Raw genomic sequence first — 21,375 nt, 5'->3', positions numbered from 1 at the left:
GAGCTTCTTATCATCTGTACAGTTTGATAATCTGGTTGTTTTTACTCATAATTGTGTGTGTGTTTTTAAAAATACTGTACTCTTCATAATTATTTCTCTGTTCACTATCTAGTTTCTTTGTGGTTTTTCAGCATTTTAAATAATGTGATAAATATGTATAAATCTTTTGCCAAATTGCAGATTATTCTTATAGTGGTTTTTGTAAGATTTTGTAAGTGAGAAGTATATACTTGTGTACTCCCTCAAATCCATCTATTATCTTGCTCTCTTGTGGCAGTAATTTAGCAAGTCAAACACATAAGAGATTAAAATTTTTGTCAAGTAAATTCCATTTTTTAATTTTCTTCTGGTAGGACCTTAGAAATGAAGTTGAAAAATTACGCAATGAAGTGAATGAAAGAGAGAAGGCAATGGAAAATCATTACAAAAATCTTTTGAGTGAAAGCAGTAAAAAATTGCACAGTCAAGAGCAAGCGATCAAACATCTAACAGAAAGTACCAATCAAAAGGACTTGCTGCTTCAGGTACTGTCACTTTTGTATTTAGATTTTTTAATTTGGCATGGGTTGATTTTTTTTTTTTTCCAAAACAATTCTTTTGCAGAAATATTTATGATTATAGTCATCATTGCTATGTTTCAGAGCACTCTAGAGCTTTTGTTATGTCATTTGGGCTTCAGAAGTGTGGTGAAACGGGAACTCAGAGAAGGGAAGAACATATCCTGGGTCATATGACTATTAAACAGCAGAGCTTGGATTCAGGCTGTGGTTTGTTTTGCCCTAGGGGTCAACGCACTTCACTGAGGTTCTTCTACTGCAGATACTTCCTGTTGCTTATTTATAACATGCCCTTTCACTCCTCTGTACGTTTCCTCTAACTGTTCCTTTTTCTTTAGGAGTACCCTTCTTGTTTGATCAGATAGTGAACTTTTGAGATTCACTGAGACTTACAGATAACCATGATGGAGTAAACATAGGCATTTAATTCTGCTTCCTCCGGAAACCTCATTCAAATAACAGTGAAAGAATAAAAAGGTATAACCCACAGGGACTAACTAGGAGAATGGAAGCAGATATAATAGCAAGTGTGAGTTGTCAACAGAATTTTGGATAAGTGTGGCTTGTAGACAAAAGACGTGGAGAAAAAAAAAAAAGAAAAAAATTGGCTAAGTGGATGGGTGAGTGTTAGGGGCATAGGATTTGGCTTTCTTCATGCAGTGACATGCCTTTGGGACAAAAAGCCAACAAGAAGCAAGCTGGTTTATGCTACAGAACCCCAGAAAGGCATAGCACGCATTGGATATACCTGGTACCTTTAAAAACGGGAGATTGGCTGGAATTCTAAGCAGTTATAGGTGACCCACTCCTCACCAGCAGGAGACCTCTGGAGACCTTAAACCAGAGAAGCTGTGGCCATTGGGCCACCAGATGTAACTGAAAGCAGGAGTGACCACTTAAGTGAAAACAGGGAGGGAGTGGAAGTGTGCATGCCCAGCAATGAGATGCCTGGGAGGGGAGAAACAACTGAACGATGCTGACAGTTGGGGCTCCTCCAGCAAAATACCTGGGCCCCTACCTGCGCCCTCACTGTGAGGCTACCTTTGATGGGTCCTTTCCACACTCCCAGAGCTGTTGCTGAGCACTTTTAACCCCTAAACGTAGATGGATGGCCTGAGTTTATTAAATAGGAGAAAAGAATTTAAGAGGAAAGATGGCTGGCCGCGGTGGCCCATGCCTGTAATTCAGCAGTTTGGGAGGCCAAGGCGGGCAGATCACTTGAGGTTGGAAGTTTGAGACCAGCCTGACGGACATGGAGAAACCCTACCTCTACTAAAAGTACAAAATTAGCTGGGCGTGTAATACCAGCTACTCAGGAGGCTGAGGCAGGAGAACTGCTTAAACCCAGGAGATGGAGGTTGCGGTGAGCGGAGATATTGCCATTGGCCATTGCACTCCAGCCTGGGCAACAAGAGTGAAACTCCATCTAAAAATAAAAAAAAAATGAGGAAAGACAAAGGCCAAACAGGACAGAGGTAGGTAAAGGAAATAGAAACGTGCAAGGAGGAGAAAACAAGACAGCTTTAAAAATCCAAAAATTCAGGGCCGTAACATCTTTAGAGAAGGCTCTGACAGAAAAGGTATTTGGAAAAGAAGAATGACTATTGGTAATTGAAACTATGATTGCAGATATAAAAAGTTTAAGAGTTAGAAAAGTTGGAAGATACAGTTGAGTAAGTCTTCCAGAAAACAGAACTAAACAAATAAACAGATGAGAAAATGGGAGAGAAAAGAAAACCAGAGGCTTGATACAAGAGGTCCAAAATATGACTAATCGGAGTTCCAGAAAGACAGAACAGGCAAAACAGAGGGAAGGAAATTTTCAGAGTAATAGGATAAAATTCCCCAGAATGGAAGGATAGCTATTTCTACATTGAAAGGGCCTGCTATGCTTCTAGCACAAAGAAAGAAAAAAGACCCATACCCCATGGTGTGTCATTTTGAAATTTCAGAACACAGGGATAAAGAGAGGACCTGAAAGGCTTCCACAGAGAGGAAAATACAGGTCACATACAAAGAACCCACACTTGGAATGACATCAGAATTCTCAGCAGCAACATTGGAAACCAGAAGATGGAAGAGCAATGCTTTCATATTTTGAGAAAAAGTGATTTCCAGTCCAGCATTCTGTACTCAGCCAAGCTGTCAGCAAGTGTGAGGGCAGAACGAAGGCATTTTCAGACATTTGATGCCCACAGTCATCTGCCTCCTGTGTACTCTTTTGCAGGAAGCTCTTGGTGGATGATTCCACATGTATAAAGGAATAACCAAATGGAAGGGAATAACCAAAAGAGAGAGACATGGGCTTCAGAAAGTAGGGAATTCACGTGGCATGTGGTGAAGGGAAGTCCTGGGATGAGAGCTGAGCTGCTTATGTAGAAATTCCAGATTTGAGCTCTAGAGGAGGGCTTCAGTTGAAATTTCTCCACGAAAGTAAAATGTAAATGGTCAGTTTTTTGATGCGTGATCATAGAACACCGTGTGGCTAAGTCATGAGCAGTATTTGCTGGCTATAATGTAAATGCAGACTATTGATTTAACTAAAATTGGGATATAATTATTAGGAAAAGGGTTGAGGAACAAAGGATATAAGAGCTGAATCCTCAAATTTCTCTGGCAGGAGCCAGTAGATACAATCTAAACTTAAGAAACTAAGAAATCTATGAATAAGAATGTGATATAGAAATATGGAGGTATATAGCAGAAGAAATAGCTAAAGAGTTTGAAGGTTGTTTTTCTTTGGAGTGGGATTTGAGAGGTGAGAGGAGAGGAGAGGGGGAGGATACTAATTTTCCATTTAAGCCTTGTAGTACTATTTGACTGTTAAACTGTATATATCTATAATTGGACTTTAGAAAAATGAAAATGAATAGTGTAATTTAAGCACAACTGTATTGTAACAATTCTAGAAAGTCAGTATTGGTTATTCGATTTCTAGTTCTATTACAGTTCAGTGGGTTTTTATAAAGAATTGCTTCTACTTTTTTGTTTGTTCACTGAATTTCTTATAAAAGTTTGAGTGGATAAATTAATTCTGCTAGGTGCTTAGAAATAAGATGTGGTTCCTACCCTTTATTTTTGACAGGGTGGACAGAATCCTAGTTCAAGAGTTACCAGGATTTTAAATGGTTAGGAATAGATTCCATGCAGAAGACCAGAGATACGGTCTCTGGTCTTGTCGTATTGTTGGATGTTAGATCTTCTGAGGGTTCAGTCAGTGGAATTGTATTGTGTGTGATTATGAAGGACCCTTTCATATGTGACCAGACCCTAAAGCAATATTTGCAGTCTTGGTTTTTTCTTCCTGGAAGTCAGATCTCCTTTTCGATATGGACAGGTCAAGTTTTGTCAAATTTGTAACATTTCAAGAGAGACTAAGACTTTGTTGGGTTTTGATGTGCATGTCTTAGAATCATCCCCATAAGCCCACAGGATCGGAAACAGATCACATCCTGAGCAGGATGGACCCAGGTTTGAAACCAGGTCTGTCAGATGAGAGCCTGGCTTTGTCCTCTACACCCACTGGAAGGTCATCACAGTGGTGGTGAGCGAGGACAGTTTGTAGCAACTGCCACCGTCCTTAGCTCTGCCTTGCTGGCATGCTACTGTTTTCCAAGTTGTAATAATATAGAAATGGAGTTGCATGATGGTTTTGTAATTGTCTAGTATTTTGGAATGATGAAAATTATGTAGGGAACCTTGTGAAAAAATAAAATATTTTTCTTTAAGGAGTTTGGGACAGTTTCTTAATATTTTTTTCTTGATGACAACTTCCTTATAATTTGTTTCATTTCATTAGAAATTCAATGAAAAAGATTTGGAAGTAATACAGCAGAACTGCTATTTAATGGCTGCAGAGGATCTCCAGCTCAGGAGTGAAGCCTTGATAACAGGAAAGTGCTCTTCTCAACAGTCACCAGGCAGCAAAACCGTCTTCTCTAAGGTAAGCTTGACTGAAATGGGACGCTCACATGCGAATGGATTCATATAATTTTCTGAAACATATTTGATAGGTGCTATGATCTAGAGATCCTCAAATGCCTTCTTGCTGATAATTGAGCCTACAACAGGTAGGAGGAGAAGTTCTTATCTTACCATGTTACAGGTTAATATCCTTTAGCTGAATGTAAGTATTTGTACCACACAGCAAACTGAGAAATCACAGCTTGTTAAGCCAGGAGCCTCATTTGCCTTTTCAGGGCTTACCTCTGAAGAACTGTGTAATCACAAGTGTTTCATAAGTTTTCCTGTTTAAATTCATACAAAAAAATGGCACAGCAGGCTCTTCCTTATCTGGCCCCAAATCATCTTTCCCATCTAATTTTCTTTCTTCTCCAGCAATAGCGGATTTCTTATAGATTCCTGAAAACACCATGTTTGTACTTCTCTGTGCCTTTGCATGTGTAATACCATCTGCCTGGAATGATTTTTCCTTCCTTATCTTATCTTCCTTATCTTATCTCTGCAGGTGCCATCCTAATGTCGCCTTCTCTGTGGAGCTTTTCCTGACCCTGCTTAGTAGTGAGGTCCCCTCTTCCTCTTGTTCACAGCACTTTACACACTCCTCCACCGTGGCACTTGCTCTGTGCGTTGGAGTTATAGAATTCACTTTTCTGCTTCCCCTCACCTGGGCTCCTGTACAGCACCCTGGGCAGGCACTTCTTGGGTAGGGAGCTGGCACATGTTCTGAATCCCAGTGTTCAGCCTGTTGCTTGGCTCTGTAAATATTTGTTTAGTGAATGAATGAATAATACAACCAGGCAGCCAGATACGGGAAAGGAAAAGAATTAACTGTAGGCTCTTTTTTTTTTTTTTTAAAGAAAAACCTGGCTTTAATGAAGTTCATACATTTGGAAGATAGAGAACTCTAACGCAAATTAGTTTTCTGATGAGTGGCTCTGATCGTGACTTGTGGATTTGTGAAGGGTGATTCTCAAAAGAATTATCAACTGGTGTAGCATGGGCATCAGCCTTCAGAAAATACTCAGGCACTATGGCTGGAGACCTGGAGGCCTGCTCCTGTGCCAGGCATCAACTGTGTAGTTGAAAAACTACTAGGGACCTCATGGCAAGATCCCTAGGGAGGGGCCAGGGCAGCTAGAGTGGTTGGATTGGATGGTCCAAAGTTTATTTTGCAATTGGTGTGGAAGTATTTCAGTATTTTAGCAGCCAATACTAGCCACTGTGCTGTGTATCTGCTCAGTATCAGAGCTTATCCTGGGGGTATCATTGGCTGAGCAGTTGGAGCTGTTTCTTAATTCTGACCGTTTGTGTATTTGCATTTTGCCGTTTCTCTTGAGAATGTCACCATGGACTCATGGAGCCTTTGGGCTGGGCCAGCAATCTGGAGGCCTGGATTTCTCTCTCTCTACTCTGTCATTTCACTTACATAACCTGGGGCAAGTCTGATAACTAAATCTCAGAGGGTTAATAGTTTGTGATTCTAACTAGCATTTAGTTGATTTGATTTTGACCAACTTTACTTGGCTAAGATTCACATTAACCTGTAATAGGGCATAGTCTGTTTCATACCAAGATAGCAGCTCATCAGGTTATTTTAGATGGAAATATCTTCATCTCTTTGATTATATTTAGTTAGTTAAACTAAAATGCTATTTTGAATCACATTTTTAGTCATGTAAAAAGTATCTAAATGTTGAACAAAATGTTTACAAATTTATTGGACAGGTTGGGTATTTTAAAATTTAATTTCACTAGTTTTATCATTTTGTTTTTAGTTTTTTTGTGGTAGGTGATGTCTGTACTTCATATGACCACAAATAACAAATATAAAGTTACTGCCTGGGCGTTTTGGTAATATTCAGATCCTGGTGATATTTAAATTACTATGTCAAATACCTAAGTATTTTAGCAAAGGCTTTAATTGTGTTCTGTAAAATGAATTGCAAATTGTAGCTAGTTACTGGCCAGCCATCATAGCTCACATCTGTAATGCTAGCACTGTGGGAGGCTGAGACAGGAGGATTGCTTGAGGCCAGGAGTTGGAGACTAGTCTGAGCAGCATAGTAAGACCCCAGCATCTACCAAAAAAATTACAAAAATTAAGTTGGCACAGTGGTGCATACCTGTAGTCCCAACTATCCAGGAAGCTGAGGCAAGAGGATTGCTCGAGTCCAGGAGTTCAAGGCTGCAATGAGCTATGATCGTGCCACTGCACTCCAGCCTGGGTTACAGAGTGAGCGCCAGTCTCTTTATTTTTATATTTTTTGAGACAGTCTTACTCTGTTACCCAGGCTGGAGTGCAGTGGCACAATCTTGGCTTACTGCAACCTCTGCCTCCTGGGTTCAAGTGGTTCTCCCACCTCAGCCTCCCAGGTATCTAGGATTATAAGCATGTGCCACCATGTCTGGCTAATTTTTTTGTAGTTTTGGGAGAGGCAGGGTTTCACCACATTGGGCAGGCTGGTCTCAAACTGCTGACCTCAAGTGATCTCCCTGCCTCAGCCTCCTAAAGTGCTGGGATTACAGACAGGAGCCACCACGCCTGGCCGAGACCCAGTTTCTTTAAAAAACAAAAGTAACGGCAACAAAAGAATTGTAAGTGATCACTTAAGAATTGTAAATTTCTGGTGCCGCTTTAGGAAATCCCAATTGTCACAGCCTTGAGGTCGTAACCCCCCAAGCCCCCGACTCCAAGAAAGGTATGCTTTTCAGATTGTAGTTCTTTCTTTGTAGAAAATGTGAATTTCTTCTGCTGTGTCTTTGGCTATTTTGTGTTGGTTTAGAATTTATCCTGTGCCCATTTCCAGAAAGAACTTGAGGCTATGATCATGTCTCCATAGACTCTGGGCAGTCTATTTTCCTTCTAATTATTGTGTGATCCTGAGAATTAATGCTAGATGACTAGGGAATTGAAGAATAGAGAGTAAAACACGCTGACCATATTTAACTTACTGCAGCCAGAGATTTATAGCTTGGTTATTGACATGGTTGGGACATTGCTGCTGAATTTTCCGAGTATTAAAATTGATGTCTTTGTTGCAGGGCTGTGACACAGCCACTGAAATAGACACCATCTATCTACTAGGCTTCTAAATTGCCTTGATTACCAAGAAGTGATCCATTAAGCTTTCTCGTTGTGTGTCTGCTGCCTCTTTAGATGTGATCTGTACATTACATGTGTTTCCTTCAAGTCATTAAGCAAACTATGGTAAAGTAGAAAATGCCTGGCTTTGGTGTCAGAATGCTAGTCCTGCTACTCACTGGTTCTGTGATCTTGGGCAACTCACTTAATGCCCCTGAAACTCACTTTCCTCATCTGTGAAGTGGGCAATTGCATGCCTGCCTTTTGAGAGGATTAGAAATACAGGAAGTAGATTAGTTAAGGTTCTTTTAGTTGCAAGCCACAGGACCCCACACTGGGTGGTCTGAGCACGGCCACCATGAAAGAGAATATTGATTGGGAGCAGACTGGAGGCTCTCACAGATGCCAGGCAAGACTTGAGCAGCCACACTTTGGGGAGGGTGAAACTAGGGCAGCACCATGGACCTTGACAGCCGAAGTCCCAGACTTTAGGGCTCTGTCATTGACATGACACAGGCCTAGAGACTCCCAGCTGTCTCATGTTTTGGTTTCAATCTCTCACTTCCTGGGAGAGAATTGTACTGGTTTAGCAAGCGGGCCCAGGCCTGGCTCACAAGGAGAGGAGTCTTCCTGGAACTCACTCCTGTGTTTTAGGGACAGTTCTCAGGTGAGGCAGGGGAATGCAGTAAGCGGGGTGGTCATTCCAAGGGCCGTGTAGAACACATCACAGAGCCAGACACACAGCAGATGTGCGGCAGTGATGAGTCTTGTCTGCGCTGAGAGGCCTCCGGTCTGGGTTGCTCCTTGTTTGCATGGGCTGGGTGGAGAGGGGACAGCGAGGGTTGGTTGCTCCTGCTGAGCAGGTGCTTCTCATGACTCCCCTCTGGGCCACCTGGCTGCCTGCCTGTGTGTCCAAGAGAAGCTACTGGTTTGTCAGCTCTGCTGAGGGAGCCAAATGACTTCATTCTAATGAGGCATGATTCAATGCAGGGGAATAGGTGATTGATGAAATGGGACCCAAATGGCTTTGAAGAGTTCATTTATTTAACATGGGTAAGCAATTTGCTTCTAGGAAGACGTTGACTCACTCTGACTTCCATTATGCAAAATATCCCCAGGAATCTCTGCTCTTAAGATTCATATCGGTCTGTGGGTTTCCTTCTTACCTACTTAATCATCAGTTCAGCAAGTATTTGTGGCAGCATTTGATTTGTGCCGGACACTGTGCCTGGCTTAGGACACTGCTGCTTGCCAGGATCCGTCAGCCCTGTAGACAGGTAGCTGGCGCACCAGCTCTGGGGGCTGGAGGAGGGCATCTTTGTCAGTCAAGAAAGGGCTTCCTGATGAGGTTTGGCCTGAGCAGATCCTGTAAGTTGCCCTGGTGAGTGGTAAATGATGGCACTGGGTCTCGGGGGGATAGACATTCCCCCTGGGGCTCCGATGGAGGGATTTTCCAGTTCCACTGAGATGCAAGGGCAGGAGGAAGGGAAGAGAGCAGGAACTGAGGAGAGTGGTGGCCTGAAAATTTTGAGGAACCTATGGAATAGCTGCCAGAAAGAAGAAAAGAGCCTGAGCTGATATGCAGGCCCTGGCGTGGCAGTGGGCTGTCCTCTAGGACTAGGAGCCAGCCTGCAGAGGTCCTGTTAAGAAACTGGGTCCCACATGCATACATTCCTGGAGTCTCTAGGCCATCTATCAGAAATCCATATTTACTGTTTTTTTCTTGATCCTAACCTTTTTTGGTTGGCTTTGAAGTTACTACTTAAGCACAAATTCTCCCTTTACCGGTTACTAGCTGAGTGGACTCAAACAAGTTACTTCTGCTCCCAGAGTCGGTTTCATCATTTGAAAAATGGGACGTTCCCTGGAATGCTGTGGCAACTAGAGATGATATGTCAGTAGCTAGTATAGCACTCGGGAGCATAAGAATAATAGTAACAGCTGACATTTATCAAGTGTTTGCTTCGAGCCAGGCATCATTCTGAGAACTTTGTCTGGATTAACTCATTTAATCTCTTTAACACTCCAGGACATAGGTAGAATTATTACCTCTACTTAGAGTTAAGAATATTGACATACAGAGAAGTTGAGTAACTTGTTCAAGGTTGCACAGTTCGTAAAGTCACACACTCTTAATCATCACTGCCCCTCATGTTAAGTGCTCAGGAAACAATAGATCTTCTTATTTTTTCACTGGCTTTTCTTATTTTCTTTGGCTGGCCTTTATATGGCTGACAGTGATGACGTTACCCTGGCCAAGCACCCAGATGCATTATATTTAAGGCATCTATTATGGGGCAGTGATGAGTGGGCTAAAGAGTATGGGCCTCGAAGCCCACACCTGGCCTCACCATCTTGAACTTCTGTGCCACAGTTTCCTCATCTCTAAAATGGGGAGCATAGTAACACATAAGCACATTGGGTCCTTGTGAAGATTAAATAAGAAATTGCCTTGAGGTTGGGCGCGGTGGCTCACATCTGTAATCCCAGCACTTTGGCAGGCCGAGGTGGGCGGATCATGAGGTCAGGAGATTGAGACCATCCTGGCCAAAATGGTGAAACCCTATCTCTACTAAAAAAATACAAAAATTAGCTGGGCATGGTGGCGAGTGCCTATAATCCAAGCTATTTGGGAAGCTGAGGCAGGAGAATCGCTTGAACCAGGGAGTCATAGGTTGCAGTGAGCCGAGATTGCGCCACTGCACTCCAGCCTGGCGACAGAATGAGACTTCATCTCGAAAAAAAAGGGGGTGGGGGGACTAAAAAAGAAAATGCCTGGAATACACTTAGCTTGGTGGCTGACATACTGGGCCTGGAGAGCCTCCTTGGTCTTGATGTCCTCTTTAAATCCTACCCACTCTTCTCTGAGGTCCCCTGGCTGCGCATGTGTTTTTGTGCAGGTGGGAGCTGAGAGAATCCCACAGGATACTGTTGTTATGTACAAATGGCGTTTGGGAACTCCTTGTGCTGTTGACATGTGGCGTGATTTACAAAAGGGCCTGACATTTCCAGCAGTCTGGATGACTGACTTACCATGACCAAACTGGTGGTTTAGCATTTAAAAGCTTTAATTGGCAGGTGGTGCCTTGGCCTTGTTTTGTCAGGCTTGGAAACATAATGGTATTCCCCTAGATCAGGGATTCTTCACCTTTTTTGCCCTCTGCATCCTTTTGGCAATTTACTGAAGCCAGAGCCCCCTATCTTGAAAAAATGTTTAAATGCATAAAATACATGTGTAGGATTCTAAAGGAAACCAAATATTTTGAAATTAAGTTATCAAAATATAAAAAGTTATGCTATGGAAATGGTGCTTCTTTATTAATATGTTAAATAGTAAGATGTGGTGAGTATAAGTAACTACCATAGTTATAAAGTAGCGATAAAAATGAATATTTTGAGATATCTGCAACATATACAAAATAACTATTTCTTTCCATGACAAAGTCAAGGTAATACCACTGGTATTACTATGGTTTGTAGAAATAGCAATATTTCTTCAATTCATAATTGAAGGTAATGCTAAATCTCAGAGGTTAGTGGAAATAGAGATGTAATTTTTTTCCTCCGCTCATATACCTTCAGCCTGTAAATTTTAATCAGGTTGAAAGCCCCTGTTGTAGGTGGTATCTTAGCTTTAGGAGAAAACATAAGTCAGGGTGAACTATAAAGGCTGTTTGCAGCCCCAGTTTCTTCACTAACTGAACATCGGCCTTCCAGCATTTAGAGAGCACTTAGTTGGTGCTAGGCCCTGTGTTGGGTATTCTATACGCATTAACTTTAATTGAACATTTTTTCTTATTTTGAAATAGTTTTAAATTTGTAGAAAAGTATAAAAATAAAGGATTGTATTTTTTTCTGAGCCTTCTGAGAGAAAGTTGCCAATGTGAAGCCTTGCCTTCTCTGAATATGCTAGTGTGTATTTCTTATAAACAGGAGCATTCTCCTGTATAACCTCAGCCCAGCCACTACCACCAGGAAATTAACCTGGACCAATTTTCACCATCATTATCTTCTAATCCTCAGACTCGTTCGCATTTCATCAGTTGTCTCAATAACATCCTTTGCAACAAAAGGATCCTATGCAGGATTATTAGAAATGCCTTGCATTTAATAGTCTTGATACTTTAGTCTTTAGTTTGGAACAGTTCCAGAATCTTCCGTTGACTTTCATAACTTTGACACTTTTGAAGTGCCCAGGCCAGTTATGTTACAGAATGTCCCTTCAGTTTGGGTTGTTTCTCTGGTGTTTTTTTTTGGCTGATTAGGTTCAGTTTATGCATCTTTGGCAGGAATATCATGGTAGTGACGCTGTGTCTTCTCATTGTGTCCTGTTTGGTGATACACAATTGGATTTGTCCCATTATTGGCTATGCTAACTTTGATAACTTTATGAAGATAGTGTCTGCCAGGTGTCTTGACTGTCTAGTTATGCTTTTTTCTCTTTGTATTTAATAAGTATTTTAGTAGAAGTGTTTTGAGTCTGTGTAAATATCTTGATCTTCAAACTTCTACCTACTAGTTTTAGCATTCTTTTATGTTTCTTGGCTGAATTATTTATTACTGTGTTAGTTGGCAAAGGGTGATTTTTCTAATGCCTTCATTCTTTCTACATTTATTATTCATCATTTTTCTATAAAGGAAAGCCTGCTCTTTTTCCCTCCCATTCATATCAGTATGGATTTACGAATTCCTATTTTATTTGGTGGGTTATAATCTATTACTATCAGTGGGGTATAAACCATTACAATCTCATTATTTATTTCAGTGCTCAGATCATCCCGGATTTGGCTTGTGGAAGCCTTTCCAAACTGGATGTGTGTCCTTTTTGACAACATACCATCATTATTTAAGCATTTCTTTAAAAATTTTTTTTCAGCTTTGAGTTATAATTGACAACTTGAAATTGGATATATATAAGGTACACTAGATGTTTTGATAAACATATACATTGTGAAATGATCACCATAATCAAGTTAATTGGCATATCTATCATCTCACATTATTACTTTTTTTGTGTGTGATGAAGAAACTTAAGATCTACCCTCTTGGTACATTTCCAGTATTAAATACAGTATTTTTTGTTTGCTTGTTTGTTATTTCAGGATCTTGCTCTGTTGCCTGGGCTTCAGTGCAGTGGCATGATCCCAGGTCATTGCAGCCTCAAACGTCCGGGCTCAAGGGATCCTCTTGCCTTAGCCTCCCAAGTAGCTGGGACTATAGGCGCATGCCACTATATGCAGCGAATGTTTTTATTTTTTACTTTTTTGTGGAGATGGGGTCTTGCTATGTTGCCCAGGCTGGTCTTGAACTCCTGGCCTCAAGTGATTCTCCCATCTTGGCCTCCTACAGTGCTGGGATTATAGGTGTGAGCCATTGTTCCTGGCCAGGGTATTATTACGTATAGTCATCATGCTGTACATTACATCTCCAGAATGAATTCATCTTGTATAACTAAAATTTTGTTTGCTTTGATCAGCGTCTCCCATATCCTCATCCCTCCAGCTTCTGGCAGCCACTGTTCTATAAGCACTTCCTCATTTTCTGCCACAATAAAATGCTATACACATATCTTTTATTGTTCCTGATTTTCCTTTTCCTAATATGGGAATCGCCATTTCTCCAGGTATTTCTGGTTCTTTACATACACAGGTTATCTTTTATCTACTCCTTAACTCCATAAAGTGGTGGCAGTTGTCCACCATTTTTATAGGTGAGAATACCAAGGTTCCCAGTAAGTAACCTCCCAGAGTCTCAGAACTGGTAAGTGGCAGAATCAAATTTTGAACATTAAAACATTTCACATTTGCGAATGTGAATTCACAAAATGACATCCCCATTTCATAAATGAGGAGATTGAAGCTCATAGAGGTTTGTTAAGCTACTTACCCAAGATCATACCTCTAGTAAGTGGCAGAGATCCAACTCAGGTCTCTTCATCATCACCCTGTTATGGATGCCTCCCCAGAATGCCTTAGTTGACCTCTTGTATGTGACTCTTAAGTTCCTAGTCCCCAGTGCCAGGTTTGGTTTGTGAATTTCTCTTCTTTGGAGCAACAGTGAGTATGGAAAGACATTTTTTTGTAGTGTTGTAAAAATGATGACCAGCAACTCTGAGGGGTGACAGTCTCATGATGGGCTAATCCCGTAACTGATGCGTCTTCCTAGCAGCTGTTGGAAGCTCAGCTCTCAGCTTTGTTCTGGGGTGAGTGATGGGCAGTCATTCCCCACTCCTCCTGAAGGTGGTGCTCTCTGACTGTGGCCTGAGCCAGAGCTAGGCACAGGGCCTCACCTTCGTTTGGTTTTAAAATCCGGGACTAACTACATCTGTTTGCATAATATAAGGATGTATTCTTTAAAAATTCTTCCCTTAATGTCACATGCTCATTGTCATTTCCAGGAAAAGAAACAATCATCAGACTATGAAGAGCTGATTCAGGTCTTAAAGAAAGAGCAGGACATCTATACCCATCTGGTCAAATCTCTGCAGGAATCAGACAGGTGAGCGTTTCCTTCTGTCTGGACATCACACATGTAAATGACACACACACACACACACACACACACACCCGCCCCCTTTCAGTCAGTGTTGGTGATCTCTAAGGCAGCAAAGTCCTGCCAGGTTGCTTATGGAGCTTTTAAAGCTTAGATGGTGATTGCCCTATTTAATAGTCAGAAGTACCTGTTTTCTATCAAGAATTGTCAAGAAGTGTCTAATTTTTGGCAACAAAATTATGATTAAAATATCATGATTACTCAGGTTTTAAAAATACTGTATTATATATTTAGAAAATGCTTCCATGTGTATTATCTCATATGATCCTCACAGCCATTCTATGAAGTAATAATCATGCTGTCCCTGTTTTCTATAAGGTCATGAAAACTAAGATAGGGTAAGTGACTTGCTCAAAGTCACACAGATGTCAAGTGACAGAGCCCTGGGACTCAAATAAGTCTCCCTATCCCTGCAGAATTGCTGAAATGATTTGCTGCCAGCAAGTGTGGCGAGGAGAGCCAAATCTAGGATAGAGGCCTTGTTCTAGCCTTGGCTCTCCCACTTTCTGGCTCCATGTCCACAGGCAACTGTCCTGCTCTGGGTCTCTGTTCACATATCTGTACATGCGGGGTTGGCCTCAGGGAGTTCTCACATTGAGAAATCATCTCTTTACACAGCGGGATGGGTACAATTGAAAGGATACGATGTCTGGAATTCATTTCCAAACGGTGCAGAAGCTGAGGAAGTGGGTGGGGAACAAGATTGGCCCTGGCTCTCTGATTGTTGGGACTGGGGTACATGTAGATGGGGGAGAGGTTCATTATAGTAGTTAGTTTTTTCTTTTGTATATGTCTAAAATTTTCTGTAATAACAAGTTAAAGAAGAATCACCCCTCATTTTTCCCTCTCGTATGCCCTCTGCCCTCACCATAGTGAGCTCTTTATTGTTCCCTGGGCTGCGTGTTCCTGCCTGTATCTTCACCTGTGTTTCCTACCCCTCTATTCCCAACCTTTCCCCTACTTTGTCTCCTCCCAGTCCTTTAGAATATAGATTGAATGTTACCCTTGTCAGGTGACCCAGCCAATCCCCAGAACACTTGCCTCTCTGTGTTTCTGCCTTGTGTTGGGAGGTCACCTTGTGTCACTGTCTGTGCCTGCTCTGCCTCCTCACCTGTGTTGGGAGCTTCCTCAGGGCAGGGATCCCACCTTACTGTCTCTGCTTTCTGGGGCCGGTACAGAGTAGGCAGGAATGTTCTATTCAGGAATGCCCTCCCCGCCATGCTGATCTTCTAAATTATGAGATAATTTCTAGATTTTTTCATTGGAAATGAATCTAGGGAAAACAAAAACATGCTGCTGAAGAGGGGACAGCAGGGGGTTGAGTCATGTGTGGAAACTCACAGAGGGAACGGACACATTTCCTTTCAATCGTGCAGCTTCTCTAGGTGGGAGCCAGGTTGATTCTGGGTACTGAGAGGCCCTGTGGGTGGATATGGTTGCCCTTGAGTCTTCTCAGCTTCATGAGTGGCTCCAAGTTTCACAGGCTCCTTCTTAATGAATGAAAACTTGGATGGGACTGAGGCAGGTCAGGGCCATGACTAACAAGGATTCTTAAAAGGTTTCCTGTTCATCTTCAGACTTGTAATACATTTAGGGGGAGATAGACCCGAGTCCACTTCTCAGCTCTGCCACTCAGCAGCCCTGAGCTCTTCGGGAAGTAGTTTCTCACCCTGAGCCTCAGTGTGTTTGTGAAATTGAGATTGGCTGGTCTGCCTGCTTACCTACCTACTTATATATCTACCTACTTTACAGGGTTGTGTTGAAACTAGAGAGGACAATGTCTTAATAAAGACAATACTTCCTGGCATATAGTAAGCACTCAGTAATTAGTAGGATTTCTTAAGAATAACAACAACATGAAAAGCTTACATATGTCTCAGTATTCCATCATGTGTAAACTTAGTTTGCAGGGGGCTTTTGAATCCTCAGACCTTGGCATATCCAGAGGGCAGTATGTGGGCTAGGGAAGATGGAGCTCCCTTCTGTAACTCTAGCACTGTTCACTCTGGAAATTGGCAGGAAAGGTGGATGACCCTGGAGACAGATGAGGTACTGTGATTAAAACTGGAAATGGAGGGCAAGAAGGGAGGAAACTCATCATGAGCAAGAATGTGGCTGATCCTTTCACTTTTACTATTAATTCTTCACAGCAGCACTTAGAAGTTAGTGGATTATCCCCAAATTACAGAAGTGAAAATGTGCATTCTAAGACACTGTGTCCGCAGTGAAGGATTATCAGTACTCGGGTCGCCTTGGCTCCCGAGCCAGGTTCTTGCCGGTACACTCCCAATCTTGAGGACTAGCACAGTTTCCCTGTAACTCAGGGTTTCTCAGCCTCAGCAGTATGAGGCTTTTTGGGGCTGGATAATTTTTTTTTGTTATGAGGACATGTCCTGTGCTTTGTAAGATGTTTAGCAATCCCTGGCTTCTATCATGGGAGGATCAGCACACCTGATTCTCCCATGCAGTTTGAAGAACCAAAAATGTCTCCAGACATGGCCAAATGTCCCCTGCGGGGTGGGGGCAACATCATCTCCAGATGAGAATCATTGCTGTAACTCATGAAAATCAGCAATCTTGGCTCATAAATACTATCTTCTGTATGGGAGTTGTTGGAGTATGTGTAAGGAAGGAAATGATGTTTGCAGAGCATCTCACATGTGTTAGGCCCTGTCCTAAGGTCTTTCCCACATAACATCTTATTTACTCCTCAAAACAATTGCAAAGCAAAGGTATTGTTACCCCCATTTTGCATGAGGAAATCAGGACTTGGGTAGATGAACTGGCTTGCCCAGTAGTGGTAGCGTGCTATTTTGAGCTTGGGTCCCTCTGACGCCTCATTTTTGCTCCTGTCTGCCCTGCCCCAATTCCAGGAAGACGGTTTTTTTTTTTTTTTTTTTTTTTTTTTTTTTCTGAGTGAAGCACCTTTTGTTCTCTCAACTCCTCACACCTTGGAAAGCTTCTCAAGTTGGGAAAACATAAGTGACAGACACAGGAACAGCAGCTGTGTACTTTTCACCCTGTCAGAAAATGGAAGAGGGAGTGAAGCCGTTAGCTTTCCCCAGCCCTAATTGCAGGAGCGTTGCTAAAACAGTCTCTTTTTTCCCCTTGGTTAAATGCCTCTGCGGTACCACTGCATCCAAGCGAGTGCTGTGCTGTGACACCTCTGTGAGGTTTTTCATCAGCCTTACAAATTGATCATTATGATTGCCTTAAAATGGAACTAGGTACAAGTTGCTAGTAGGGCCCTTTCCCTTGCGTGAAGACTGCTTCACAATGAACTGTCCTCAAAGCAGCAGGCATAGAAGATTAGACATGATGGTTTATTTTCCTTCCAATATGTGTTGATTTATGTGTGCAGTTCGACGGATGTAGCTGGAAGTCTCTGAAGGAGAAGCGGGGCTTCTTTGAGGAGTCTGGCACACATATTTAGAGCAATTGTCCTAACCATTCGGGGGGTATTGATCCCTTTTGCAAAAACTGATGAAAGCTTATAGGCCCTCTCCCTAGAAAAATCCACATATAAGTACCTTTTTGCAGATAATTTCATGGCATTGATGGACCTTTTTAGGGAACCGTAGGTGCTGGATGGAGAATGATAGCTCTCTTGCTGTCTAAAAAATGAGCCTTTCTGATTTGTTAATGTGTTTCAGTAGTCTTAAAGATGTTCATATACTTTGACCCAGTAATTGCATTGCTGGGAATCTTTCTTAAGAAAATAACCTGGATGTCAAACAAGGCTTTAAGCACAGAGATGCACAGTGAAACATTATGCTATTCAGATGTCAGCTGGGGTCTCCATGTTCTTCTGAGAGCTGGATTTAAGTGGTCAGATCTCTGCCAGTTGCACATCAGTAGGAGTCCAAAGCCTTTCTTATGGATCTGCACTGTCCAGTTCAGTAGCCACTAGCCATGTGGCTTTTCACATTTAAGCTTACTTTTAATTTAATAAAATTAAACATTCAGTTCCTTGGTACGTTAGCCACATTTCAAATGCCCAATAGGCACAGTTAGTTAGTGGCTACTGTGGTTGACAGTGCAGATATAGAACACTTCTATCAATGGAGAAAGTTCTATTGCACAGGGCTCCCCAATATTAATGCAGGTTCTGGGAGGTGTGCATTTTCTTGGCCTCTCTGGGTTTTGGGCTTCTGGTCCGTGCAAGCTCCCTGCACAGCTCAGCACTATATTCCCTCTCCCAGAATAGAAATCCATTCATACTGTTCATTTTTGAGTGGTTAACCCACCACAGTTGAGTTTTTTTTGGCCCCTAAATTAGTCCTTTTCTCCCTGTTATTGTTGACTGACTCTTCCTTTTTGTCTCTTCCCACCTGTCCCACATCCTTACTTCCATTCTGACTTTTTTGGGGAATAACATAACAGGAGTCCTCTGTCTCCCTTTCTTCTGAGGCCTAGGTGCCCAACTAACGCCAGGCCCTGGGGAGCCTCCCTTTCTATACCCAAGCCCTTTCAGGGCATTGTTCTGAACAGAGACACATTCTGGACTAGAGAATTAAATTATTTTCACCTAGATAGGCCTATAGCAAAAACCTGGAAATGACCCAGGAATCCACTAATAGGGGACGAATTAAAGTAAGTGGTTAGACAGTCACCTGGTTTAATATTATACAGTCATTAAAAATGATGTTTGCAAACAATTTCTAAAATTATAGGGAATTATGACACAAGGAATGCTCATCAGAATTGTATGTCTAGTATTATTACAGCCATGTAAATTATGCATAGGGGAAAAGATTGGTAGTAGGAGCGTGATAATTTTTGTTTTCTTTATACTGGTGTATTTAAAATTTTCTATAGTAAACCTGTATTTACTTTTATAACCAGAAAAAACCACAAATGACATAAAAATCACGGGAAGGTTTTCTGGGCTTTGCATCTAAAAGTACAAATAGGTCTGTTTTAAAACTTCTGGTGTCTTGTTTTACCAAGTATCAACAACCTGCAAGCTGAGTTAAACAACATTTTTGCTCTGCGGAAGCGACTGGAATGGGATGTGCTGTCTTATCAGAATTTGCGAAAGACCTTGGAGGAGCAGATCGGCGAAATTCGGAGGCGGGAAGGTACACACACTCTTCTACGCACTTCTCTTTGGTTTTTCCACTTGGAGGGCATGGACTGAACTTCAGGAGAGTCCTAAATATTTGTTGAGGGATGAAACATACACGGGGTTTAGTCTGGAGAGCCTTTTTGTGGTGACCGTGTTGATGCTGGCCTTCTAGTAGAAGAGCCCAGTAAGTTGTACTAATTCTGCAGAAGGTCCGGTGCAGCGTTGCTTCCGCGGTACCTCTGCTACTTTCTGCATCATTTGATACTTCTAGTTCCAGATATCCCTGGGCCCTTGCAATCCCCTTTTTCTGGGGATTGCAACCCTCACTGCCCAAAATATCTGAGTACTGCCACCACAGCACCTACTGCAGAGAGCCCAAGACTGCACAGACATATGGGTGAGACACTGTTTCAGGTTGAAGCACTGTTTGTAGCATTGTAGGTGCATTAAAGGCCCTCCCTCCCTATAAGATGAGGGTCCTGTGGGACTTAGGTTTTCTGGACTCATCACAGTAATATTAATATTTGACCCTCTTACCTGGTAGAACTTGAGCCCTTTAAAATCTGGGTTAATATCTGATTCCCTTCTGTGTCTCTAGCCCAGTGCCTGACACATTTGGTAAAAATTGGTGATAACAGTTTTGACATTTCTTGAGCATCTGCGGTGTACAAGGCACAGTGCTAGGCACCTAACTTTTCATCTGTGATCCTCAACGTCACCTCATTAGATAGAGTAGGTATTAACTTCATTTTACAGATGAAGAAACTAAGGCTCAGCTGGGGGCTGATGTGCCCAGATTTGAGCCAGGGCATCTTCTTTTAAGCGTAGCTCTTTCTCGTATTCTGTACTGTATTTTAGATATATCAGTTCTTACGTTTGTGTGTTAAATGAGGTACTGTTTGTGGATATGCCTTGCTCAATACACATATCTTCTCCCTGCCCCCGCTTCTTCCCTTCCTATTAGAATTGACCTTTGCTGCAAAGGAAGCAGCTCCTTACCTTGGTAACCAGAGATTCTTTTATTTTAGCACTAGCAGGCACTTTCTGCACTTAGTGTGCTGTTTCCCATGAGGGGTCTGGGGCCTATACAAAAATAGATCAGACACTTTTATCTCCCTTGAGTTCTACCCTTGAGGGTCACGTCTAATTTTTCTGCATTCTCCCCTAAACACAATCAGTCCCTCATTTAAAATGAAATCACCATTTGCTTGTGCCATTCAGAATGGTCTCCAGGCACAATACTTGATATGCAAATTATAATTCACAGTTGGCCACAGTGAAAACCTACAGCCTAAGATGAAACTATACATTGAAATACCAGCCTGTTGAGAAAGGGAAAATTACTTTTGCTCCAAAAGTGGTGCCTTCAGCTCCCTCTGCGTACTTACGCTCCTTTCCATCCACTGTCCCCATTCACATTGCTTCAGATGGATTGCACAGGGATAAGTCTTTGGGAGGATCTGTTTCTGATATCCTTTTTCTCTTCCCAATCCTCACTTTTTTTTTTTTTTTTTGGCAGAAGAATCATTTTCATTTTATAGTGATCAAACATCTTATCTAAGTATTTGCCTTGAAGAAAACAATCGGTTTCAAGTGGAGCATTTTTCTCAAGAAGAGCTTAAGAAAAAGGTATTGACCTATTAACTTTTAGTGCTTTTCTTTTGTTTGTCGTATCTTGGGTTCCTGATGAGAGGCTAAGATTCCGAAGGCCCTTCTTCCTTCCTTCCTGTCCCCTCTTGTGTGTGCCCCTCCTTGTGTCCGTTACCTGGAGTACCTTCCCTCGTGTCTGATAAACTCCTCAGGCCTAAGAACCCAGCCAGCCTTGATCTCCTTGAGGAAAAGCTCTCTGGCCCCTCAGTTTAAGAGTTAGCCACCTTTCCTTCAGGTTGTTCACCTCTTTTCTTGTACCTAATCCAAATCAATGTCCTTCTCTTACCGATCTGTAATTATCTGGTTATTTGTCTATATTTCCTTGCTAGGCTGTGAACATCTTAAACTTAGTGATTGTGTCTTACTTATTTCCGATTTCCCATTGCCTGACACACATATAGGAGGTAATAACAGATGCATTTTGAATGAATAAAGTTCCAGGTTTGATCAGTATATCTTTCAAACTGGAAAGGATTTTCTTTTCTTTTCTTTTCTTTTCTTTT

At 41.9% G+C, this 21,375-nt stretch overlaps 1 protein-coding gene across 3 annotated transcripts in view; it reads left to right on the top strand.

The window, feature by feature from the left end:
- Nucleotides 1-21,375, top strand: part of CDK5RAP2 (CDK5 regulatory subunit associated protein 2) — a 199,379-nt gene that overhangs the window by 98,094 nt on the left and 79,910 nt on the right. For 2 of the 3 annotated variants that reach the window (XM_017503290.2, XM_017503287.2), the window contains exons 13-17: nucleotides 354-524; nucleotides 4,357-4,500; nucleotides 14,000-14,100; nucleotides 19,105-19,235; nucleotides 20,742-20,851. In XM_017503290.2, the coding sequence (XP_017358779.1) occupies nucleotides 354-524; nucleotides 4,357-4,500; nucleotides 14,000-14,100; nucleotides 19,105-19,235; nucleotides 20,742-20,851 (657 nt within the window). The remainder of the gene's footprint in view (nucleotides 1-353; nucleotides 525-4,356; nucleotides 4,501-13,999; nucleotides 14,101-19,104; nucleotides 19,236-20,741; nucleotides 20,852-21,375) is intronic. The other variant, XM_017503288.2, reaches the window with a different exon arrangement.

The sequence above is a fragment of the Cebus imitator genome, unplaced genomic scaffold, assembly GCF_001604975.1.
Source record: "Cebus imitator isolate Cc_AM_T3 unplaced genomic scaffold, Cebus_imitator-1.0 Scaffold309, whole genome shotgun sequence".
NCBI lineage: Eukaryota > Metazoa > Chordata > Mammalia > Primates > Cebidae > Cebus > Cebus imitator.
This window is presented reverse-complemented; position numbering and strand designations above follow the sequence as displayed.